General features: G+C 56.8%; 1 protein-coding gene across 1 annotated transcript in view; it reads left to right on the plus strand.

Annotated features, from left to right (window-relative positions):
• The window catches only part of PPARGC1B (PPARG coactivator 1 beta), a 50,815-nt gene that overhangs the window by 11,486 nt on the left and 13,475 nt on the right, over positions 1 to 25,854 (plus strand). The window contains exons 2-3 of the mRNA XM_051631133.1: positions 21,339 to 21,512; positions 24,060 to 24,272. Of these exons, the coding sequence (XP_051487093.1) occupies positions 21,339 to 21,512; positions 24,060 to 24,272 (387 nt within the window). The remainder of the gene's footprint in view (positions 1 to 21,338; positions 21,513 to 24,059; positions 24,273 to 25,854) is intronic.

Here is a 25,854-nt window from a genome sequence, read left to right on the forward strand (position 1 = left end):
AGAATGTCTGGTTGGAGTGTTTGGTCTTGGATTACCTGGAAGTCAGGGAAAGCATCCATGGGGACCAAGGGCCAGTGAGGCTGTCCCAGTGCAGGCTGGTACTGCTGGGCTTGACTGGCCCCAGTTCCAGCTTGGCTCCAGCCCACAGCATCCCCTTGAGCTGCAGAGGGGAGCTGGTACTGCCCTGGCAGGCTGTGCCGGCTGGCTCCGGCACCACAGGCTGGGGCATGACGGGATGTGTGTGCTTGGAGCTGGTGTTGCCGGGGAGACAATCCCACCAGGAGTGGAAATGCAGAGCTGGGCTGAGAGCGTGGGGCACAAGCCTGGTCAGGTGCTCTGGTGCTGGTGTGTGTCTGGCCAGCATGGGGCTAGGGGTCAGGACCTGGACTGTGCTTTTCTGGAGGTCTTGGGGAGGGACTGATGGGATGGGCAGGCCCCACTTCCTGGGGACAGCTGGCAGCCAGCACACGCCTTGTAAGGCAAGGGGGACCCAGATGCCCAGAGGCTCCCAGGGCTTCACCCTGTGCCAGCCAGCAGAGCAGGACTGGCAGGGCTGTGCTGCCGGCCATGGCAGACGGAGGATGCCAGCTCCGCTCAGTTACTTTCCTGGCTGATCCTGTCATCTCCATCTCACGCCAAGTGCTGAAGTTGTCATGGAAACCAGCACGGCGGCAGCCTCGCCAGCAGCTCCACGCGGGATGCTCGGTCTGAGTGCCCGGCTGGTGCTGGTCTGCTCTGGGGGTGGCTGGCTCAGCTGGCCACTTGCTGCTGGTCCTTATTCCTCGAGGGCATCAGTCTGCTGCTGGACTCCAGTGATGCACACACACCATCGCTTCCCTGGCTTGTAGCAGGGCCCAATCCATTAGTGTTCACCAATTCCAGAGAGAGCCTTGCAGAAAGCACAAGAAAAGAGCCCTATAGTATTGCTAATAATAGTATCTGTTCACAACATTATCTTTAGCAGCACCGTTCCCATCTTCATTCATAACAGCCATTGCATGGGCCTGGTTCTTCTCCCTGTTGCCCAGATGGCTTTGAAGTAACCCCGACCTCCCAGGGTGCCCCACTCACCCCATGCTTCCACTGCTTGCCAGCATTTCATTTGGCTATGGAAGGAGACAGTCTGCAAACCTTTTCCTGTCGTGAGAGATGGAGTGGGATTTTTTTTTTTCCGGGGATTTTTCTCTGGTGACTATAGCTCTGAACTCTGCTTGCCTCTGCCTCTCCTCCCACGTTGCTCCTGTCCAGTGGGGCTGTCTTGTGCCAAAGGCTTTCTCCCTGGAGCATCCCTGCTGGAAGTCCACACTGATGCTGGGATTTTGCTTGATCAGTGGAGGAGGCAGTGCCTGAACTTGACTGTCAGGGATGGAGTATTTTCCACTTGTATTTCAGTGGGTGTTTTCATAGGTTTCAAGCTATGGTCCTCCTTTCTCAGCATCTTCTGTCTTTAGAGCTCACAGAGACTCCTGGGCAGGTGCAGGGCTTTGAAAGGGCTTTGAGGATTCATGGGTTCAGCCCACTGCTTTGAGGCAGCATCTCCTACCACTGCCAGGGAAAGGCCTATTTCTCCTGTTCTTGAACTCAGCAGCCACAGAGTTCTTCAGGTTCCTGGGTTAATCTGTTCCTGCCTTTAACAAGCTGCCTCATTAAAGTGTTTTTCCCTAATAACCAACCCTCCAGGCTGGGTGAGAGGCTTGTGATGTTAGACTGTAGACAACTGGAGACACGCAGGCTGCAAAGGGCTTTTCCAGCTGCTTGCAGGGGTGCAGGATGAACACCAGCCCTGTCCTCCTGCCTGGTGCCAGCAAGGCTGTGAAGTGGGCAGCAGCCCAAAGCACCCCAAACCCTGCGTCGTGCATCTCCTGGGCTCCCGCACCAGATTTACTGGACCCACAAACTGCAACCAGTGCAGCTGAGGGGAGCAGATTCCCCTGGGAAAGGTATCTGCCCTTGGGGTGCGGCAAACTGGGATACTGGGACTAACCTGCTCTGCTGCACAGTCTTCCTGCACAATGTCCTTACCCAGTGAAGTGCTGCACTGGGGCTGCTCCATGTCACCCTGTGAGCCAAACCCATGCGTGCACGGTGCTGGGTGGGTGTGCCTGTGCACCTGAGGCCCAGGAGGTGTCTGCCCTGCCTTAACCCCTCAGGGTTTTGAGCTTCTTGCCTTGGTGCCTGGGAGTTGGGGTGGCTGGTTTCAATGAATGGCAGTGGAAATCTTCCCCCTGGGGGCCTGCTCTGTGTGGAGGAGTACACACACAGCTAGCAACTGTTGCCTCCTGGGAGCATCCATCCAGTGGATGTGGCTCCCACCTGGTCCCCCCATGTCCGTGGTGGCTGCCCTGGCTGAGCGAGGTGCAGGGCTGGTAGCCCTTGGGGCGATGGCTACAAAAGAGCAGGTTCAGCAGTGCCTCTGGTGATGTGGCAGCATTTCACGGCTGCCACAGCCCTGGCAGAGCCAGCCCCTGTCTCCAAGCCATGGTTTTTAGGGTGGCAATGATGCAAGGCAGGAAGGTGCCTGGTACTGGCACTTCTGGGCTTGCTCCATTTATATTTAGCTGACCCACTTGCTGAGCAGGGGCTGCTGGCCCTCCTGATGCTGCATTGGAGGTGCCCAGGGGCTGCACCACATCAGCCTGGGAACATAGGGATGTGGGTGCCAGGGCTGCAGCAGAGATGGGAGAAGGCAGGACTTGCTGTTGGAGGGACCAGCTGGAGGCTTTCCCGGCTGTGCCTGGGCTGAGATAGGATCCCAGTCCCGGGCAGTGCTCAACCCCCCATCCCAAGAGCAGCCCCACATCCCGTGGGGTTAGCCTGCTTTCTGACCATCTTCTCTGCTCCAGCCACTCCTGGGTGTTGGGTGCTCCGCAGGCTGGGGGTCTGGGTGCTAGAGCAGCCATGTTGCTGTCAGCCTCAGGTCTGTGGGTGTGCACAGGCGTGCGTGGGTGTGCACAGGCATGCATGTGCATGCACTGGTGAGGCAGGACCTGCAGCTCGCCTGCCCAGGCTGGCTCCCCGACACGTGCTGGCCTCCATTGTAGCTGAGCGTGCCCTACACAGAGCTGCTGGAGAGTGCCATGTCCCACTGCCTGTCCCATCCCACCCTGCTTGCCCTGCCAGTGGACAGGTGGTAGAGGTGCAGGTACCTTGTCCGTGTGCCCCGGTCACTGGGGAGCTGTGCTGCTCCCCAGGGCTCGCATCATCTCAAAGGCACAGCCTGGTGCAGCTCGGCAGCTTCCCAGGCTCAAGTTCCCATGTGGGAGGGGTACAAGGACAGGGGCAAGCAAAGTATGTGGCAAAAGGAGAGTGGGCTGTAAAAGGCAAGGACGTAGCCTGGCTATGGGCTTAAATTCCCTTCGGCCAGAGGACCCAGGAAATAAAGGGGCAATAACCCACCAAAATTCATGCCCTGAACCACTCCGAGCGCAAATCTTGCATCCCCTTCTTGGTACTGGTAAGACTGTCCTGATCTCCAGGCACCCTGCAGCCCCAGCTTACCCCTCCAGCTGCCTGCTGCTGCTTGGGGTGGATGCTGCCCCATCGGTGTTCTGCCCCCCCTGAGCTCAGCTGTCAGGGCAGAGCATCACAGGGGGGCTGGCAGGTGTAGGGACAGGGTTCAGTGCTGCAGATGACAGGCACTGTTAGATGAGGCTGCAGATGACAGCATGTCTGAGCTCTCATCAGCAGTGAGCTGCTCCATGGCAGGACACTGGTGCTGGCATAGGGAGGCAGGTGCCATAAGAGCCAGGGACACAGCAGTGGGAGCGTTGCAGGGTGACTCTGGAGAGACCACGGGACTCAACCCCTTTAACCTTGTGACTTCCTCCTCACGATCAGGGCATCTGGCCAGGGTGATTTCCCCAAAAGGGCCACTATCCACGCATATTTGCCTCTGACAGGCTAGAGGGGACATGGTGTTCCCATCCAGAGGCCTCTTGAGGTCCATTTGGCTGAGTGTTTCCAGAGCTGTGGTGGTTGGCACACCTGGAGAAAGGCAAGTCCCCAAGGCAGGTCAAAGCAAAATGCTGCGGAAAGGGAAATTAATTATAGGTGCTTTGCTGCTCTCCAAGCAACTGCAAAGACTGATGTTTCTCCTGTTGGCTGATAAACTAATTGTAATGACAAAACCTCAACAAAAGCAACGTTCTTAAATGCTTTCTTAATTAATAATTCTTAATAATTATTTGACGTCAATGACCAATAAACATTATGGAGAAGGGAAGCTGCTGTTAAGTGCCTGATACCTTTGCTTCTCCAGTCACTGTGCCTGGGTTCCTGCAGCTCTGATGAATCCCATGGAAAAGTGCAGGGAAGGCCAAGCCCAATGTTTTTAAAGGAAAACATTAAGCAGGAAAAAAGTGATTATTCATGTGCGTGTCCACAGGGACTGCTCAGCCTTGCTGCTCCCCTTGAGCAGCTAGCAAGGAATGGCAAAGCCGACAGGCAGGCACCTGAGGGGTGACATCCATGGGTGCCTCTTTCTGGCCCCTCTGGTATTGCAGAGCTTCCGGTGGGGTGGCTTCCTGGGGGCAGCACGAGGGGGAGGGCACCTTTCCAGGGAGTCCATGTTCAAGGGGTTTTCGAGGCCCTGCTGAGCACCCTGCACCCACGGAGGGGCACTTCACTCCCACAGCCACCCGTGTCCTGCCTCTTCTTTCTCCTCCTTCCCACGGCCTGTCTGAGGGCAGCATCTCAGTGCTGCCAGGCCTGAAAGCATCACTAGCTGCATTTTATCAGGTGGGAGTCAGAGGGTCATTGGTCCATCTTCTGTTGAGCAGAGCCTTGGAAACCTGCCCATCATCCTCACTGCAGTGCTGCTGGCTGCAGCACAGTGCCGGGAGGGTTAATGTCCTCCTCTCATCTTCACAGCCATCTTAAAACCGCTGGAGCCGGAGCTGTGCAGTCCCTGTTCCCACTCCTTTTACAGTATGGGCTGGCTGGTGAGCCAGGGAGCCCAGCCGGCTCTTCATCCATCCAGCTCCTTTCCTTCTTTGGATGTCCCCTGCACTGGCTGCCCAGGCGCTGCCTCCTCCCACAGGACCCGAGCTGCTGGCAAGGGCTGATGGCCGGGGCGAGGGGCTGCCTGGGGCTGGGGGTGGCAGGCGCGGGGTGTGTTTTTTTGCAGAGGTTTCTCCAGGAGAGCACTGGGTGTCTGCCAAGGTGCTTGCCAGCTGGTTCCTGGGCATGGTTAGCACTTAGCAAGCCCTTTCTACGTGCAAATCCCTTAGCAGGTGTTAGCAAAATTCTGCAGGGAAAGCTGGGAGAGGGTCACTGTTGTTAGCCAGAGGAGGGTGAGGATGTGAGCTGTTCTGGGTGAAGGAGCCTGCTGCAGAGCATCCCATCAGGAATAGGAACAGGACTCCTTCCAGCAGGAAAGCATCAAGCCTAACCCAACATGTCACCATCCAAAATAAGCTGTGGTCCTCGGGGGTCAAAGTAATGATGCCACGGGAGGACCCTCCCCCGGCCCTGAGAGCTGCAGGCAGGCAGGCTCTGCTCCCCTCTGAGCTCTTCCCCCATCTGCCACCCCTCACATCTGGAGTAGGAGTCCTGAGGGGGTTTGCTGGCAGCCGTGGGAGAGTTGCTGGAGCACGTGCTGCTGCAGTCCTGATGGACAGATGGCCACAGCCAGGGCTGTCCATCCATCAGGACCGCAGCAATGCGTGCTCCTGGCTCTGCATCTCCAGTGCTCCGTGGCCTGTTACCCAATATACCAGCTACTGCTCATGGGGGGCATGAGCCTGGGAAAAGTAGGGGAAAGGCCTCTGGAGCTGAGGGGGGAGGCAGAAGCCGGGTGTCTGGGCGTCCCTTGTCTGCTGCTTCAGCAAGTGTCAGCACAGGGAGGAGGAGGTCATCCAGAGATCATGTTTGGGGTTTTTTTTGGGGTTGCTGTAAATCTTTGTGCATAGGATGATCCCTGAGCAGGGGAAGAGGGGCTGAGATGGTCAGGAGAGGGAAGAATCACCTCTGCCCCTACCTGTGGGATGCTTGGAATGCCTACCTTGCACCCTCCCTGTGCCAGTGATGGGTGGGAGTGTGATGGGTGGCAGGGGCTGCAGCACAAGCATCCCAGTCACCTCATGAGTGGTGGCACAGTCACATTGGGCACCAGCTGCCTTTGCTGCTACCCCACATGATGTGATGCACCCAGAGGAGCACATGCTGCTGGCCTGGCTGCCAATGGGACAAGACATCCCTCATTAGACCTCCACCAGTCCATGAGATACTTGGATGGTCCCAAAACTGGGATGTGTGAGGTGCAGGGCTGGTGCTCCTGTGGGTCCAGTGAGCCCTGGGTCCAGCTACTCTCCAGCAAGGATGATGAAGAGCTTAACCCATCCTTCCTACTGCTTCCCAGCCTCCCATTTGGCTGGTCAGGTGGTTGTGGGGGAAAGGCCGGGTGGGCTGGGAGCTGGAGGGCTGTTTCTTTTGGCTAGTGCTGTGGTCATGGGGCAGGAGCCGTGGCTGAGGCTGGTGATGCTGGCAGTGAGGTGCCCTGGCCACCCGGGGAGCAGGTGTCCCAGCGTGAACCGGCCGGCCGGGAGCGCCGGCAGCAGGAGGCAGGATGCCTGGAGTTCCCGTCCTGCTTGGCCCCGTCTCAATGGGACTCGGCGCCAAGAGCAGGGGGACGGCTGCTGCGAGCAGCCAGCAGTGCCTTGGCGCAGCCTGGCCTTCTGGCCATGCAGGGGCAGGGGCTGCCTTGCAGTGCATCCCCCTTTTTTACTTATTTTTCCCAGATGTGGTGATGGAGGCAGCAACCACACAGCCTGGGGCTTGATGGCACCCGCCAGAGTGCAGCTCCCTGCCTCTTCTGCCTCTTGCTTGGGGTCTCTGCTCTCATGTCCCCACCAGACAGCAGCAGGAGAGGTTTTGCTCTGCCCAGGCAGGAGGCATGAAGGCAGCTCACACCAGCCCTGCATCTCCTGATGACTCTGATGGGGCTGCGGGCTGGGGTCAGTGCTGGGCTTTTAGCAGGAGCATCTTTGGGGTCCTGCCCAGTCCCACCCCCTCAAGTGCTCCCCTCCAGAGCTGTGCAAAGGAGCCATGCAGCTTGGCCAGGGGCGGGGAAGCTGCACAGGGCAGCATGGGGCAGCTGTCAGGGGATGTTGCTGTGTCACAGCAGCTCGCAGCTGTCTCTGAGTGCAGGCAGCAGTGTTTTATGGTATCCCGGGCTTCATCCCTCTTCATCCTGCCTGTGTCTCAGCCCTGTGGCAGCTGCCTTCACGGTATGTCCCAGAACTGAGCCTGGCAGGATTTTATGCTCTCCTAGGCATGGAGGATATGGTCTTCATCCTCCCCTGCCCTGAGCATCAACTCCTTCACCTCCAGCATCACATTTCCCATCAGTGAGCAGAGTCTCTCAGGAAAACCTTGGCGAGGCATCACAGAGGCTGCAGGTCCCCAGCAAATTTTGGGGCATGTCTCCTTCCCTCCAGGATGTGCAACAGAGGGACAAATCCTGGTGTGACCCGAGTGCTTGGCAGAAACAATCCCTCACCCGTAGTCCCAGGGAGACAGTACGTGCAGCTGGGTCACGTGTTGGGATCCGTGGCTGGTTTGGGTGAGGAAGCCTGCCTGCCTTTCCTTGGCAGGGAAGCCACAGGAAAGCTGTGCATCCTTCCCCAGGAGGCCTGCATACCCCGCTGCTCTCCCCAGGAGCAAGGGGAATCCCCACCCAGGCAGGACCTGCTCTTGCCAGTGCATCTCTAAAACCCTCTGGCATGCAGAGTGGGGGGTTTGGACCCACAGCGTTTTACCAGCAAACCAGCCCCATTTCTTGAGACACCCAGGGGGAAGCCTTCTGGTTTATTTTAGGCTTTTCACCCTAGTTAAGCCAATGTGAGCTTCTTCACTGGATGTGTACAGGCGGACCCCAGTGAGGGGGAACATCAGTGCAGCCCCCCGGCTCCTCTCACACCAAATCCAGCAGCCGGCAGGTTATAAATGAGGAGTCTATATTTAGTTGCAGCATCTGAAGAAGCGTCACGGTGTTGCCAGCAGCTTTTACTATTTAGCACAGGCAGGGTTCCCCGCTCCTCCAGCTTGGTACCACCTTTGTGAAAAGACTTGTCAAGGACATCTGGCACCAGCTGGAAAAACACCCCAAGCAGAAAAAATGACACCTGTGATAATATCTTAGCACCTGCTGAGGGATGGGTAGAACAGAGCATCCCAGGGAGCCTTGGAAGGCTCTGGCCAGGGGCCCATTTAGTTTGGCAAAGGCCTTAAAATAAGGCAGAGAAGTTTGTAGTAAAGAAACATGTTGCAGGGAGGGAGCCATCCTCTGTGCCTCCCCAGCCGGCGTCAGCTCCTTCTCCTGGCCCTGCTGCTGGAGCAGCCAGGCCAGACTGTCTCTTCTCTGTGTGCTGGGCTGGATGATTCCTGTCCCTTTTCCAACAAGCAGTATGGAGAATGGCTCTGCAGCACTTTTCCCTCTCTGCCTTCCCACCTGAGTTCCCTGGGTCAGACACTGTCCATGGCAGGAGCCCTGCAGCCCTGATGCAAGCAGGCAGCTGGCTTCATCCCACTTCATCCTGCATTTCAGCACAGTGTCAGCTATCACCCTGTGGAGCTGCTAATCCATACGGTGCCAAAACCTCCAGCAGCAACCCGGCAACCCTGGCTGTGCTGCTGGAGCTGCTGGGAGCAGCTGGAGTTGGTTAGGGTACATTTCCTGGCCAGAGCCAGGGTTGCTGGGCCTCTGCTGACTCAGTCAGCACCATATGAATTTCCCTGCAATCTGTGTTGAAATTTAAGGAGAGGCTGAAGCATTGTGCAAAGAACGAGAAGCCCTGTGCAGAGCTGTGCTGCTGGTTTCCTGGAGTGTGAGGTTGGTACCGGTTTGGGAAGGATGAGATTTGTATGAAGATGCTTGTTGCTCGGATCTGGGTTTTTCCCCTTGTTTTGCAGCATGTTGGAGGCTGATTGAAGCAGATGCTCTCCATGTGTTGGCTCCTCTCCGCTCCTAGCCTGAGGAGAATTTCTCCAGGGAAAGGCAAACACTGAGCCTTTGCCATGAGACCTGAGTGTGGCTGAGCCAGCTGGTGACAGACGTGGTGGCCAGCTCTGCTAGACTTCTCTTTTGTGGCTTACAGCAGCTTTCCAAATTTTGATCACAGCAGGTCGCAGAGGGCAGCGTACTTGGGTTCATGCATCCCTCATCCATCTACCATGGATGTAGACAGGGTGGGAGATGCCAGCACAGCCACAGTGCTTTTGCAAAACTCACCAGCAATGGGGCAAGCGGTCCCTTCCCCACCTCTGCTGCACCCTGGGGCTTGCACGGCCCCAGGTCCCTGCTCCCAGCTCAGCACAATGAGTGTTGTGTGGGTGTGAGCTGCGCATGGCCGACCTTTCCTCTGATTGCCCGTGGTGCTCACTGTGCATCGGCAGTACCGGGACACTTGAGGACACCTCAAGGACTGTGAAACCTGCTGACGGGGCTGGTTCACAGCTGTGCTGGGGGATAACAGCGCATTGTGCTGGGGCTAGCGAGCCCCTGCGCCTGCCCCCCCCTCCTGGGGCACTGCAGGGAGGGGGAGCCCCTTGCTCACAGCAGGCACGGCGTGTTCAGCATGGGGACAGAGGCACCCGTGGGAGCCTGGGCAGCTGCCCACAGGGGACTGGCAGCCGTTTTGGGAGGAGGAGGAAGGCACCTGACTGCCAGGCAGCAGTCCAACTAGTTGAAACAGCTCCCATTGCCGTTTGCATAACCAAGCATGGCTTGGCCGGGTCTGGGGACACGCGGCTCCACCCAGTCGCCCACGGTTGGAACCCACACTGGCAGAGGAGTGGAGTGGAGAGACCCAGGGGTTGTCTTGCTGAGGTGCTGTGCCACCGTGCCCCTACTTCTGGGGGCTCAGAGGCACAGGGGTGGCTCGTTCATCTCCAGCAGCAGGAAGCCAGCTTCACCTGCTGGACCAGTCAGTGTCCCTGCCAGGCTCCCTCACTGGTGCCATGCTAAGCATGGCCATGGACATTGCTGCCATGGGCATGGTTGCCGTGCCTTCCTGCCTGACCCGCCACACTTCCCTCCAGGGTGACATTGGAGGCTCTGCCCAAGGACATTTGGCTGCGCTCCCATGTGGCAGCCCCTGACATGGGGAGCAGAGGCAGCTGGGAGAGATGGATGGATGGATAAAAGCAACGCAGACTGGTAGCTGGAGCTGCCCAGTTCTCAGACTGGGAACCTGCTGCCAGGCACTACAACCATTCAAAGTGTATGAAGGTGGCTCACCAAGCAGGTGCCTTAGCCTCTGAGAGCCCTGCATGGGGATTCGAGCTGTGTTGGACATGGCACTGCCAGGGCAGAGGTTGCCTGCCATGTGCTGGAGGGGGCTGTTGGCTCCTTATGATTCTGACCCGGAGGTGGATGCTGGGCCAGACCAGTTCCTGGGCACCAGGCTGTTGGATCCGTATTTCAGGTGTGGATGCCTGCCTCAGAGTCTCTGGCTTTATGTTGGTCCCTGGAGTCCAAAACAGGGGTGGGGGGCAAGGCTTGGGAGCAGGCAAGCTCAGGGCAGGGTTGTGAGGGACTTGTTACAGGACATGGAGCAGGTAAAAGGGTCTGATTTAAGCATAGGAAGTCATGTTTGTGGGCTTCTCCCCCCCTGGTTTGGGCAGGGGGAAGAGAGGTGCTCGTGTTCAGCTGCTGCAATGGGGAGTGGCCAGACCCCACCTGAACGTGGAGCTCCCACACTTCCTGCTGGAGCCTGTTGGGCTGGGATTCTGGGGAGGGGAGAGGTGTGGTCCCTTGCAGGCGGGAATTTGGACTAGTGGCAAAGCTTTGTGTATGTGGGCGATTGCCCAGGTTTGCATGGGCTCCTCAAGGAACATTTTTCCCTCAGAGGGATTTTTCTATCTGGAGATCTTGGAGCAGTTTCTTTCTTAGGTGATTCAGTTGGTTTTGGGGTAGGGGGAGATGGAAACGCCCAATCCTGAAGCCAGGAAAAGCTTGGAGGAGCAGCCAGGCTGGCAGCTCTGGCTCCCGGCTGTGCCTCCTAGAAATGCTCCCTGCAGAGCCAAAAGGGAGGGACAGAGCCCCAGCCTCAGGTCCCCAGGGCAGGTGACCTGCCTGGGACAGTTACCACTTCCGGGACAGCAAAGCCTGGTGAGGGCTGGTGCAGCCCTGGGAAATCCCCAGGCCAAACAGGTTGTGCTAGGGAAGGTGCCTGCATGGCCGCTCCAGAGGTGCTGCTCAAGGAGCACATCTCCACCACCCACCTTCCTGAGCCCTGTACAGAGCCCATGGTCACGGGAGCCACTGTAACCTGCTCTCAGTTCACCTTCCTGTGCCTCCGTTTCTCCACTGTAATAGTTGGAATTGTATCAATACCATTAATCTGTTAATACTGGTGATTTCCTAGCACTGATGATGCCTACATGGAAAATACGCAGTTGTTCAGCGTCCCCCTGTCCCACCACTTCTTTTGGTGGTTTGAGTCACTGAAAGGGTAATGCAGCTGTGGCAGCTCACTGCCGCTCTGGGGTACTGGGGCTGGCACAGCCCTCCCTGGGCAAGCCCAGGAGGTGGCAGAGCCCACGCCTGCCTGTCCACCAGTGCCCAGGCTCACCTGCTCCCCCCTTGCCAGCTTTCCTGGAGGATGTGGGCAGAGCCCTGCTGGAGCAGAGCCAAGCAGTGACCATGCTGGGTGGTGAGACATCACCTCTGGCCAGGACACCTCCAGGCGCTGTGCAGAAAATGAGCAGCAGTTGAATCAGAAAGACTGCAGTGCCTGGCTGATAGGTCCAGCCAGAGAGGAGGGAGCCCCCAATTCAGGAGAAGGGGTGGGGAGAACCCCTGTCCTTGCTTTCACAGGGGCCCCTTGGTGATGGGCAGCAGTGAGGTGCAGGCAGCATGGCAGCATGTGGGGTGCAAGGGCCTTGTGCAGGGCAGCAGGCAGGAGCTGGTGTGGGCAGCACTGCCTGTTCCTTCAGCAGAGGATGCAGTGAGGGTGGTCGGCAGCACCCACCTCCCTGGCAGGGAGGGCGGGGTAGGACTGATGCTTCCACCCAAACCAGGATATGGGCCTGAGCATGCATGGACAGGCCTGGTGGGAGGGTGTGGACAGGTCTGAGCAGTTTTACCCTTTCCACAGTGGTTTTAGTCCTTCAATGTCTTGCACCTCCAATGGAAAACTTTGTTTTCCACGTGGGAGCTGTGCACAACAGGGGCTCCCCCAAAGACCCCTGGCAGGAAGGCCAGCACAGCTGGGGTCTGGCAGGAGAAAGGGTTGACTGAGGGTCATGGTGGGTCGGGTTTGGTGATGGTGCCCTGAGCCCTGGCAGGGCACAGCGTGTCACTGGAGCGTGGCAGTGGCAGCAGAGTGGCGGGGCTGGACCCGCTGGGAGGTCAGACTAATGCGGGAAGATCCTCCTTGCGCCTTCTTAACCCCAGCATGAACCTTCTCCGTCTCCTGCCTCGTCCTGATCAGCTTTAAGAGGGTGCTTTGCTGCCGGCAGCACGGGCAGCACCGAGCAGTGCAGGGCACTGTGCTGTCTTCCATGGCAGGGAAGACCTCAACACCTCCCTGAGCTTTGGTACAAAGCCTGCAGGCAGGCAGTCAGGAGACATACTCTCCTCCCTCCCTTGCCTTCTACCTCCCTGGCAAAAGGGGCTGGGAGTGCTCCTGGCAGGGTGCAGGCTTCCCAAAACAGTCCTTGCTCTGCACTGGGAGCACCAAAAAAGTGTCTATGGTTCGGGGCAGTGAAGAGCATCCTGCAGATGATGGCCACAGACCTGTCAGAGGGATAACACTGGGCTGTGGTGTCCAGCAGTCAGCAGGTTCTCTCCACCTGCTTGTCAGTTGTGCGTGTGAAAGGGCAGGATTTGGGACAGCTTTAACCTTGGCTCCGGTTTCATGGCCACTGATCTGCTGAGACAGAGTGCCAGAAAGCGCCAGGTATTACAGACCCCCTGGCAGACCCAGGCTGCATGCCAAGTGTCTGCCTCCTGCTAGCTGCCACCCACAAAGCTCTGTGTTAGGTGTCCTGAGCCAGGGAGGAGGATATTTCAGTAATGATAGTTCACCCTGGGCTGGTCTGTCATTTCAGAGCCTCAAGGCAGCAACTCTCAGGCAGAGTGAGCGGCTCTGGTGCAACTAAGAGCTTGCCCTGCCAGCACATTTGCTCCCTGCTGCTTGCCCATGGGCCCTGAAAGCTTCCCAACTTCCCCAACTTCCCCATGTTGCCTTTGCCAGCCCCCAGGAGCAGTTCAGGAATTCCCAGGACCACAGGCTGTGGCTGTGGCTGTGGCTGCTGACAGGGCTGAGGGGAGCTTTCCAAGCACAACACTGTGGAAGATCCTGAGGCTGCGGGTAGGGAGCATGGCTGAATCTGGGCTCCCCTGGGCAGCTTTGCAGCTGGAGTGGGAACCCGATGTAGGATGAGACAGTGATGTCTACCTCTGTCCCTGTGGGCAGTGGCTCTGCTTTCTTCCTTGTGCCACTGCAGGTTCAACTCACTCATAGCCTGGGGAGCTGGAGGGACAGTTGTTTGTTGCCTCCTGGCAGGAATTTGCTCTTGTTGTGCTGGCTTAGAGGGATGAAGAGCTGCTGGTGCCAGGGTGAACAGTGCCCATGGAGCTGACCTGTTGTTAGCTGGGAGGGACTGCACCATGGGAGGATGTTTGCAATATCCTCTGAACAAAAAGGGCCTCATGGAGCCCTGTCAACCTACAAGGTAGTGACCCAGCCTCCAAAGGGACCAGTGGCCAGGGAGGGCTGCTCCTCCTCTGGTCCCTGCAACCCCTCAGACCCTGTGGGAGCCTCCTTGCTGGCGTCCCTCTGCTCACAGCCATCATGTGGCTGCTGGCTGCTAGGACATCAGAAGAGGAAGGTCTGAAAATAATCACCCCCTCATGTTTTCCTTCAAAAAGGAAGGAGTTGCCATCATGGGGAATTTTTGTGACCAACAAAGCTGGCTAATAGTCAGCTCCTGAGTGAGTCAGGATCTTGCCTCCTCTCATGGCACAGTCTGTCCCCCTGTGCTGCCAGCCTGGCTGGAGCTTGGGGGCACCCTGCTCCTGGGGCTCCCCAGCATGTCTCATGGGGCCACAGCCTTTCCTGCCACCTTCAGCTGTGTGGCTGTGAGTGGAAGCAGTGCCAGGAGTTTCAGGGTCTCCAGGCCCCTGCTGGCCTGGGCCATGGCTCCCACTGCTTGCTGTCCCTCTGGGCATCCTCTGTGTGGAGCACCTCGAGGTTGTAGGGCTTGTGCTGCCTCTTGCTCCGTCCTTGCCCAGCACAGGCTGTGCTGCCTTACTGGAGAAATGTGTCACACTGGAGCATAAAACCTTCCTGCTGCTGCCTGTGTTTCTTTTCCCACTGCCAGGGGATCACATAGCAGGGTTAGAGACCTCCTGAGCTGATGGGACATTTTGATTCCCACTGTGGTTTTGTACCCAGCTCAGCACATGCCGGTTGATGTCTGTTGGTCCTGCCTTTGGTTTTGGAGCAGATAAGAATTTCTTAGCAAACACCACCAGGGTTCAGGACCGGGCCTGGGCCCTGCCTGGCTGATGCCATCAAGCAGTGCCAGCCCCGCTGCTTGCAGCAGCACCCAGGGCTGGCAGCAGCCCCTGGCATGTGCATTTTTTGAGGGTGCTGCTCCCTGCTATGCCAGGGTCAGCGGGTAGTGGGAGGTGTTTGCCAGGCTGGCTGCTGGCAGGGTTGGCACGGGTGCTGCTGTTAAGACTTGAGAGGTGCAGGATAGAGCTGTCACATGTCTCTTGTGATGGGAATCACTGTTATCAGTGTGCTGTGTGTGCCCAAGCACATTGGCACTGCCTGGACAGCCCTCTCTGCCTGGCAGGACGTGTCCCGGAGACGTGGCAGCAGCAGCAGCCAGCACGGCACGGCGCTTGGCAGCAGCCGCAGTCAGCCGGTGCTGTTTCCATTAACCAGTGCTGAGAGATGAGCGTCCCTCTTTGGGAACGGCCCATTCCCCACTGCCTCTACCTGCTGCCCCCTCTTGCATGGAGCAAAGCAACCAGCAGTTCTCCTTTTCTGCCCTTGCCTGGTGCTTGGTGGTGCTGTCCTGGCAGCAGCGGTGCCGGAGGGTGCTGGCAGTGGGGAGGTGCTTTGGGCTCTGTGCGGGGTGGCTGGGGCTGTGCTGTGGGGTCTCCCTGGCTCTGCTGCCACCCTGGCAGGTCCTGCAGCCCTGGGCTGGCCCATTCCAGAGCTCAGGCAGAAATAAAGTGGACTCTGCAACTTGGAGCTCAAATAAATGGCTGCTGAGTGTAGTGCGAACATACAGCTCTGTAATCTGTGATGTACTTTGCTGTTGCCCTTCTTCCTAAACCTGACCCACCTTTGTTTAAAGTGTTGCAGCAGAGTGTTGTTTATTCAGGGCATTATTACCAGTATCTCAGGCTCCTTTTTTCTATCCCTGTGACTCAGGGATAGTTTAGTGCAATTTCTTCCATCTTTCCTCCATATCAGAGATATCCTGGCAAGTTCATGTTTATTGTTTGCAGTTAATGTTTAATATTTCCTATTACTTGCATCTCATGGTTGATCTTAATTACACCCTTTTAATGTAAGACAAAAGTCAGAGAGCGAGACCGCATTCACGCTCGGGCTGTGGCTCAGAACCTGGCACTGAGCACCCCTTGTTCTGCTGGGGTCCAGGGCCCTGGTGCTGCCTGCACCCCCTGCCCTTGCCTGCCCTGCACCCCAGGGGCTGCTCCAGGCGTGTCGGTGCAGGGCGGCCGGCGTGGAGCCCAGCACCGCTGCCGTGGCTGCCATGTGCAGGCAAGCAGAAGTTGTTCTTGAGCAGCTCCAGGGGAAGAAAGGATCAACCTGCTATTTACTTTGTCCAGGCTTTAAATGCTACTGCTGGTTGTTCCTCTCGCTGGCTGGGGCTGAATTGTTAAAACAGATTAGTGGAAATTAGAGAAAGAATAGAAAAAAATCGACAGACTGCAGAGGAGGAAGCGCCCTGCTCCTGGCAGGACAGGGAGGTGTTGCATGGTGCTGTGCAGACGCAGGAGCCTGGGAGAGTCCTGTGCTCCTTTTCCCCAAAAACTGGGGAGCTGGATGAGGGATTGGCAGCCTGCTGCTGCACAGCCCTGCCTCGTTCCTCCTTGTGCTGTGTCACATCGGTGTGTTTGCAGGCTGGGTACCCTCTGCCTTTGCTGCCTCCCGAGGAGGGACCACTTGCCCTTCGCTTTGGGGCTCTCAGGCTATAAATATCAGGGGGTGGCAAGGGGCAGGCGGGCCAAGGCACAACCTGACACTACCTTTCCCTCATTCACAGTGACATTTTCTCAAATGCCAGTGGGAAGGGGGGTTGCTTATCTGCTGGCACACACTCCGGTGACCTTCACAGCTCTGGCCAGGTGCCTCCTTGCTGTATTTACACTTATTTATAGCTCCTTTCTCCATCCCCACCTCTGCCCTCCTTCCTGGTACTGGAGAGGGCTGCCCTCCCCATGCGGGTCCCTCTGGGCTGGAAGAGCTAGGAGGGATTTGGCGTGTCCTTGGGGCTGGCAGCCCTCGGCTTCGTTCCCCCAGGGTGCTGGTGGCCTGACTGCATGGGGACCACATCCCCTGGGTGGGAGCTGAGGGGACAGCAAGGTGCACCCTGGGGGCAGATGGGGCTGGGTTTAGCCCTGGCCTGGCTCTCAGTGGGTACCTGTCCCCATTGCCTCCCATCTCTGGTTTTGGGGTGGCCCAGGAGGGTGCTGAGGGTTTGCTGGTGCCCATCTCTGCCTGCCTGAGTGGGGCTCTCAGCTGCCTGAAGCAGCTCCCGGGGCAGGCAGCGTGCCCACCACTGCACCAGCCAGCCCACGGCTGCCTGCCCGGGGAAGAGTTCATCCCGGTGAAACAAGCTGCATGGTGCCCGTCTCCCTGTGTGGCAGTAATCCCTGTTTCATGCAGTCAGTAATTACGGATTTCCTTGATAAGCCTGGACAGCTCTCACCAAAACCCCTGCCCAAGGATTTTCTTTCCTTTTTAGAGACAAGCCTGGGATGAGGAGGGGGAAACTCCCTTGCTCGGCTTCGAATGCGGGCACTGGGAGGCGGCGCTGCCCGTGCTGCCCAGGGAGGGCTGGCAGGAGCCAGCACTTTGTGTTCTCGGCATTTCTCACCTTCTGCTGGTTTGGGTCCCAGCCTAAATGCTACTGGCTAATTTGGGGCTCTGTCTCCAGCGTGTGTGGATGTATATTTATCCCTTAATGCTTTGGTAGGCTGTGGGAAGGGGAGGAGGCTCCGTGTGGAGCTGAGTCACTGCTTTGGCTCCTTGGCGAGGAGATGGGCTGCCTGCTTCTGGCTGGTTCCTTCAGCCCCTCTGAGGAGCTGTGTCTTTCCTTCCTTTTTTCTGTACAGAGAAGTGGCATGTGAGTGACAAGGCAATTGCAAAGCATCCTGGGCTCCCGTATGCAGGCAGCAATGCAAATCTGGCCTCTCTGGCTTAAACAGGATTAAGTTGCTGGGAAGATGCTGTGCCCGTCCAGCAGCGCTTTCGCGCCGGCAGACTTCAGAGGCTGAAACTTTTTCAGCCTCACTAAGCAGGAGCACAATGTGTGTGCCAGGGCCTGGTGTGCTTGGGGCATCGCTGCAAAATGCTTGGCCACAACTTCAAGGGGCTGGACCTGGGGATTTTGCAGATAAAGGAGATTTCTACCAGTACTGTTGTTGGGGATGTGACAGAGGAGAGGACCTGTAGCTCCCTTGGTCACGGTCACTGCCCTGTTCTAAGCCCCTCTGAGCCAGTTGGGCACCACAGGCAATGGCCATCTGATCTCCCTAGCTTCTGGTTTAGGTTGCTATTGCCTGGCACTAGGGCTGCTGTTCTTCCAAGACAGTGCCTGGAGGCTGCATTACCCCAGGCTTGCCACAGGGAAGGCAAAACCCCAAAACATCAGCATTTGCCTGAAGGCTGCTGAATCCCAGGTGCCTCTTTTCAGGCTGGCAGGCAGGAAGGCCGTGTGCTGCCTGCTCCCCAGGCAAGCTGACTGCACACACATGGAGCCCAGGTCTGCTCTTGTTGGACAGGCCCCACTGGTGCTTGTCTGGAAAAGTTTAAGTGCAGCCGAGTTTCCCTGGGACAACAGAGTTGTTGAGGTGGCCTCTGGATGTCCTTGACTGCTGGTTTGGAGACTTGTCTCTCGTGCTTCCTCTCCACTGCCAGCTCCACCATGGTGGATGCGGATGGTGGGGCTGGCAGTGGGCAGTGCAGCGTGCTGGGCACAGAGCCCTCCTGCTCTCCAGGCTGCTGCTAGATCTGGCCAGCCTCAGCAGGGGCAAAAAAAAGGGACACAAAGCCTTGGTGCGAGGGTCCCCGCTGACTTCCTGGGGCAACCCCTGCTCCTACAATATAAGTTATAAACCCCTCACAGCAGGGAAGGGCCGTCTGAGCTAAGCAGTAAATTAATAAAAACGTTAATGCTCTGTCCTGCCAGTGAGCAAAGCCTCTGCAGAGGCAAAGCTCCTTGGAACACGCAAGCGAGTATCAGCTGCCTCTTTGTCCCCTAGTTGTGATTGCGTTTCTGCTGGGGCTGAGGTCAGGGTTGGTTCATGCTTTAAAGAAAGCCGAGGAGGATGTCTCTGAATGGAGCCAGTTCCCTCACTGCCCTCCACCTTTCAGCCTTGGCTTTCAGGTGCAGCTGCCTGCTCAGTGCTGCCGCCGGAGGGGATGCCCAGGCTGGGGCTCCTGCTCCCCCCAGGGGTGCAGGGTATGGGGGCACCCACGTAGCTGCCTGGTCATCCCTCTTCCCTGGAGCAGGGATTCATCAGACAAGTCACTGCCAGCAGCTTTCTGGTTGCGACCGTGCTGCAGCGTGCACGGGCCAGGTGTCTGGGCTGGAGGATGCCTCTGAATTTTTGAGCATGTCTCCATGGGTGTTTGCTGGCTGCACACCAAGAACCCATGGCTGATATTCCTACGAACTCCCAAGTAAAATTAGAACAAAAGTTCACTCCTCTCCCAAGGCAGCAGGAAATGCAAAGGGTGGGAAAAAGGAAAGTCAGAGCAGATGAGGTCCAGTGCCCACAGGCAGCCTCTCCATCACTGCCACCCCCTACCCTGGTGGGGAGTTGGGTCCTCCCCTACCAGAGGGGCTCTGCTCTCAGCACTCAGTGCCATGATAGTGGTGCTCAGAGTGATGGATTCCCTCCAGAGACTCAAGTCTTCTGTGGTTCGGCCAGTTTTCTAACAGCAGGGGCTGGTTGGAGACACAGCTCGATGCTGGGATGCCCTGCTGGGTGCTTGTGCAGGTGGCCACACTGAGCAAAGGCTCTCCCCACTTTTTCTGAGAACTGATGCTGGCAGAGCTGAATTTTCAGGCACTCCTGACCTGCTCTAGCAAGGAACCTGGGAGCATCCACTTCCAACCACAGCATCAGGATGGCTGCATGCAGCATGCATGGCAATGCTGGGGCACTCCTGCCTCTGGGATGCCCAGAGGGAGCAGCTCAGCAGCATTGGATTGCAGGAGTTTATTTTTACCCAGCCCTGTTGCCAATGGGGACATGTCACATCTGTGGAGTTGATCAAAAGATGTCCCAAGCACTGGTGTCAGCTGCTCCTTGTGATCTCAGCACCAGGATCTTTTTCCTTGTGGCATATCAAAAGGAGCAGGAGAATTTGACTGCTTTGCTATTTTTAATTGAACGCACACACACAGACACACACACATATATATATGTATGTACAGCTTTTCTAAAAATAAAAGCCTTTGCCTGTGTTCCCATGGGAAGATTTGGGGAGGAGGGGGAGCCAAAGTTATTACAAGACTTTTTCTGGAGCATGCACAAGAGCTGTGGCAGGGAAGCAGGGACAAGCCACAGCAGGTAAGCAACACATCTGAAAGGCCAAAGGACATCTGATGCCAGAGCAGCCCAGGATGCTCCTGAGTAGAGGGGACAGGAGAGCTGGGGAAAGGTAACATCTGTGTCCACGTGGCACTAGCTCACTATTGGCACATGAAGCCACTCTCCCCTACCCCAAACCACTCACCCTTTCCATGCTGCCCCTTCGATGGGACAGGGTGGAAGGCAAGTGAGAAGTGCAAAATGTGGGGCTGTGTGTGTGCACAGGAGTGTCCTTTGGTGTGGCACAGGGTGTCCTAAACCCAGCGGGGAGCACTGGCACACAGGCTCCTCAGCCTGTGGGAACACAATCAATAATCCCAGATTATCCCAATTACAAAAAAACAAAAAAAGAGAGAAACACTGTCTTTCCCATTGCTGCAGCTTGGTTTGAAAACCCTTTTCCTTCCTGTTGGGTGTCAGAGGACACCCTTCCAGGGTACTTCAGGAGGGGAGGTCCCCATGTTCTCCTGCCCTTGCAGCCTCTCTCACGTGCTCCGATGTTTGCATGCTCCAAAATCCATTTGCTCTGTAAATAAACTTGCTTCTCTCATTGCCAGAAAACTCCCCCTGGGCAGCCAATACCAGGGGGAGTCACACCAGACCTTTCCCCTCCACATTTGAACCTGAACATCAGGGGCAAAACCAAGCATGACCCAAGGCCTCAGTGCAGGCAGTGTGGCTCCCACTGGTGCTGGATGCAGGTGAGGGGCTTTGTGGCTGGGCAGTGGCTGGGAACCAGGCAGAAGCAGGAGAGGTCCCAGCTTCTTTCTGTGGTTAAATGGAGATTTTTATCTCATTTACTAGAGCTCAAATCACCTCACGTGCACCTGAACATCCATTTGTTTCCACGCTGTTTTTCTCACCCTGTGCATGCGATGTGGGGCCCGGAATCCGTGCCCTGGATTGCCTTGGTGTGCCCTGGGATGGGCAGGATGTGCAGCTTCTCCAGAAGGATTGTCCCTGGACAGTTCAGTGCTGTGTGGCAGGGAAGGGGACAGGGTACAAGAGCAGCCATGCTGACCAGCGTGAGGCCGCCCACTGGAGCCTGGCCCCATGCATTGCTGTCTCGTGTGCGCCCAAGTCTCTTCTTGCTCTTGCCATCACTGATCCCTGGGGCAGCTGGATAACCCTGGGTGTCACCCTTAGGGCACCAGAGACAGAAATAGTTTCAGTTTCCCCTAAGATCCCCAGCAGCTGCTTTACTGCAGTCTGGGTGGCCATGCTGTGCCCTGAGCTGCTCTCAGGAGTGGACAAGGCTCTTTCCGTGCTTCCAGTAACCAGCAGTGCCAGTGGCAGGCTGTGCAAACAGATTTGCAAGAAAGGCAGTAAAGAGGTGGTCTCTGGGCTCTCCACTGCCATGTAATTGCTCCTGGAGCCACCTGCCAAAACTAATTCAAAGAAGGGTGTGAGTAATGGGCTCAAGTGGAGGTGACAGCGCACGGGGGCACCAGCAGTCTCCTGCTGCCTGTTGCTGCCTGCCCCTCTGGCATGGGCTTACCCTCTTTCTCTTCTCTTCTCTCCCCAGTACGAGGTGTCTGGTGAGGAACACCTCTATTCTGACTTCCCTGAGATTGATTTGTCCCAGCTGGATGCCAGCGACTTTGACTCAGCCAGCTGCTTCAGCGAGCTGCAGTGGTGCGGGGAGCACTCGGAGACCGACTCCAGCCAGTACAGCACTGACGACTCCGAGCTCTTCCAGGTACCCCCATCCTCCTGGCACAGGGGACCCAAGGAGGGAGGCGAGGGGAGAGCAGGAGAGAGGGAGAAGGAGGGAGGCTGGAGGGGACCCACACAACTATTAATAGCTCCTCCCCAGCGGATTAGTGCTCCATTAATTTGTGCACGGGTTCTAAATGGGGCAAGCAGAGTAAGGCTAATGAGGAGATGTACGGGTCTGTGGCTGCTGAGCCAGCCCTCCTCTGATGTATTAGTAAAAGGGAATTGCAGCTGGTGCACAGCATGTCCCGTTCGATTCCTGGGCTGGCAAGGTGTGCCAGGGCTGGCAGCATGGGGGATGTGGCAGGGGGCAGGTATATTCCTTTCCCAGGACCAGAGAGCAGCCCCCTCCCCCAGCTCTCCAGCTCAGCATCATCCCCATGTTTTGGGTTGGGGTCCCTCTGGCACAGGGTGGCTGGTTTCTCTCCTTGCCTTTGTTCTGGGATGACCCCATCATGGTGCTGGCACATGGGACTACGCGCTACAAAGTGATGCCGGGGCAGAGGATGCTCCTGGGCACTAGCAGGGCTGGTCCTTGTCCCTTGGTACATTTTTCCCTCTCCTAGCAGAAGAGCTGAGCATCTCACGGAGCTGTGGCACCGGGGCAGCGCTGTGAGCACCGCACAGCAGATTTGAGGCAGGGAGCTGTGGAGGCTGCTTGGGAACCAGGGGCAGAGCAGGCTGGGCAGCCTACTCACCTTTCACAAAGCTCATACCATGCCCTGGATGTGCCCTGTCCTCGGAGGCTGGGGTCTCTCTGCTCTTCTGAGCAGCACCCAGGCCCTTAACCCCTCCGTCAAGGAGGCTGCGAACCACTGGTGCCTTCTACTCACCAACTCTGGGTTACATTTTGGGAGGGAGGAGGTTTTGTACTTAAACAAGCAGAAAAAAAATGAAAAGCCCCAATATTTTCTAACCTGGCCATAATAACAACCCTCTGGCTTTTATGCTATGATGATGCTGTGCTTGAAAATGGTCCAGTCCAGCTGAGGGACCTTCATCACGAGATGCATATTTTCCGCTGAACTTCCTGGGGAAAAGATAAACAGAGAAGAAATGCAAAAGGCAGGCCCATTAGGAGCAGTGGAGTATGATTAAATGTATCCCACTGAACTTGTATGCACAGCAGTCTCGTGCCAATAACAGGAGGAAAAGAAACAGAGCCAAAAATGGAGCATCCTGCTGCCTTTTCCTGGAGCCTGTTCTAGTAACTGCAAGCAAGGTTAGGGTATGGAACAAAAGATATTTAATTTTCAAACGAGATGAAAGAAACATGGGAGGCTGTGTGGAGTTTGCAGTCCTCCTTGTGACCCTGAATTTACCCCAGTGCTAATTTTATGGCTGATGGTAGCCTGCTTCTTGTTGGACATGGTTTACATTCAGAATATTATGGAGGAGGACCAAAAAGAAGGAACTCCTGGTTCACTTAAGCCATTCCTCAGCTCCTGCATCCCCTTCTGGGCTTTTGCACCATATTTCTGGAGTTGAAGGGGATGTGTGGGGCTGTGTGGGACTGGGAGGGCACTGGGAGGGCTGGAGGTGCATCAGCCAAGGCCAAGTCTAGATGGGCAGCGGGGCCCCAGGGGGCAGGTCGGGGCAGTGGGTGGGGTGAGGCAGGAGCAGCCTGTGGCTTATCATGGCCCAACACAGTCCCAGACACTCACAAATCTCCCATCATCATCCCCAGATCATGCTGGTTGCTGAAAAAAATAACGCAGGGGAGCTGTAATAGAAGGCTCATCTCATTCCGGGGCTTTGATCCTTGCAGAGCACTGTGTGCAGCCAGCTTCAAGTGTGAGGGCTCAGAGGTGCTGGGTGTCGAGCTGGAGGTGCCTGCCTTTGGGGCTTTTAGTGAAAACAAAGCCCATGCTGCTTGTTGCAATCTGTGGCATCTGGCCAGTGGTGCAGCCTGGGCTGAGCTTCCCCTGTGCCCTCCCAAGGGAGCCGCGTCCTCTTGTCCACTGGGCAGCCCTGGGCTGAGCTTAGGACTTTCCACATTTTCTTTGCCTTCCCCATCAGGAGAGCTGTGAATAACTGGTCATGCCCTCTCAGATCTCCCCAGCCTCACAGAGGGCAGGGGGCTGTGCCTGCCCCCTCCCTGGCCTCCTGTCCTGGTTGGATGCTGCTCCCAGCCCCACTCCACAGTGCTGGGATAGCCTGTGCTGGGGGGCAGCTTGCAGCCCATGCTCGGGAGGATTTGGATAAGGAGCCTTTCAATCACAGATCCTTTATCTGCTGCTCTTTGGTTTATAGTGGGGTGGAGGCAACTATGGGTAGAGAAGATGCTCTGATCCATTATTTTCCCTTTGGGGCCACAGGGGGACAGACTGATGTTCCTTTTTCAGTTGGGTCTCTCTCCTCCTGATCCCATCTTAGTGCAGTGCTGGGGAAAAGCTCTCCCAGGCTCCCTGTGGAGTCACTGGGAAGTGTTGAGTGCTGGTGTGGCACTGCCAACCCTTCTTCCCTGCCCAGCATCCCCAGCTCCCCCTGCCCAGCCTAACTCCCTCTCTTCTCTGCCTGCTCCTTTCAGATAATAGACAGCGAGAATGAAGCGCTGCTGGCAGCCCTCACCGAGACTTTGGATGATATACAGGGAGATGACATGGGCCTGGCTGCCTTCCGCACTATGGAAGAGGGGGACACGCTCCACCATGCCTACACCTCGCCTGCCCCCTCCCCCAAAACCACCGCCCCGGTCACGGGGGGGCCGTCCCCGGCCCCCGAGTTTGATGAGCTGTCTCTAGTAAGAACCCACTTCCTACTGTGTTTAAGGTGGATTTGGATGAGCCCCTGATAAGCCGGCTGCATGGGTATGATAGGAAGCAAAGGTCTGAATTTTTTCATTCTAGGCTTAAAAATCTCTTTAACCGTCAATACCAAAGCATATACTTGTATTGTATACGTATACATGTTCTGCATCATTGCTGTCACCTCCATCACCATCTTCACGGGAACAAGCTGTGTGTATACAAATATATATCAATGAAGGGGGTGGGGGTGGGTGTCAAAGGGGTGGTGGCTGCTTTGGCAAGACCCACACCTGCTTTTAATCTAACGCACGGATGTGGGGCTGCCCGGGGGTCTCCCTATCTCATGCCAGCCTCATGCCCATGGGCAATGGTGGCTGCTCCCACCCAGCTCTGCCTCGGGGCTGAGCTCCTCGCTGCTCTCACAGGAGGGGCAGAGGGGACTTGGCCAGAGTGTCAGACAGCCCATGCCCTCAGGTTTCGGTGGGAGAGTTTGACCCACCCTTGCCTTCCACCACAACCCCCTCAGGGGCTGTGTGTTCCTACAGATTTGGAGCATCCCTGCAATACGGGGGCTCCAGCCCTGCTGCCCCTCTTGGCAGCATTTGCTGCAAACCACCGCCATCCCCAGGAGGTCCCCTGGGACAGGGGCACTACCAGCCTGCTCCCTCCTGGGGCTCAGGGTCCCCACCAGGGCCCCCAGCCTGACCCCAGGGTGTCCCCAGAAGCTGGGGCTGTGGCGGGGAGGAGTGACATCCAGTGGTGAGAGCGCGCATTTCCACCGCCCACGCCCTGCGCGGGGGGGGGTATATATCACACACAATATGTATGTGTATATATAGGATGTATACGTTGCAGGGGCGGGGGGGGAAAGTGCTGGTTGCTTCCACCAACAGGAGCTGCACGCCTAAAGCTGTGGGTGTCCTGGTTCATGTTTCCCAGCAGACCCTGACCCAGGCATCCCATACTTCTATCCCCCCATTCCCTGTGCCTGCCCCAGGACTCTGTGCCTGCTGGCCAGCACGGGAGCCCCAGATCTGTCTCCTCCGTGCAGCCCCCGGTGCCTACGCAGTCGTCTTGCTGTTGAGTTGTTGTCGCCTTCAGTTGTTAGTGCGACACGGGTGGAATATGAAATGCTGATGCTGGGTGTGGGGTTTGTTTTTTTTCATGCCCTAAACAAAAAATGGTGTTGAGTAGAAGAAAACGTTATGCTGACCTGGCCATCAGAAATGGTGGCACTCTGGGTTACCCAGGGAAAACCCCACTCCCACCACCCGTGGGCTTGACAGAGCATGTTGGAGAAAGTCCCACAGGGGCTTGCATCTGCAAAATGCCTTTAAAGCTCATTAATGAGTCAAGGCCTCTCTAGATGTTTTGGCTAAATGAACCTTGCACAGGGAACCAGCAAGCTGTATAAACCCATCACTCATGTGATGAACTGATGACTTGAGAAGTTTGGATGCCACCACAGCTCCTGTGTGTCTGATGGGAGTGGGAATGGGCCTGGGAAGTAAATTCTCTCATGTCCCCACATCCTCAACCGCCTTGGAGGTTCTTGGGGATGCAGGAGAATGCTGC

Source organism: Apus apus, chromosome 13, assembly GCF_020740795.1.
Source record: "Apus apus isolate bApuApu2 chromosome 13, bApuApu2.pri.cur, whole genome shotgun sequence".
NCBI lineage: Eukaryota > Metazoa > Chordata > Aves > Apodiformes > Apodidae > Apus > Apus apus.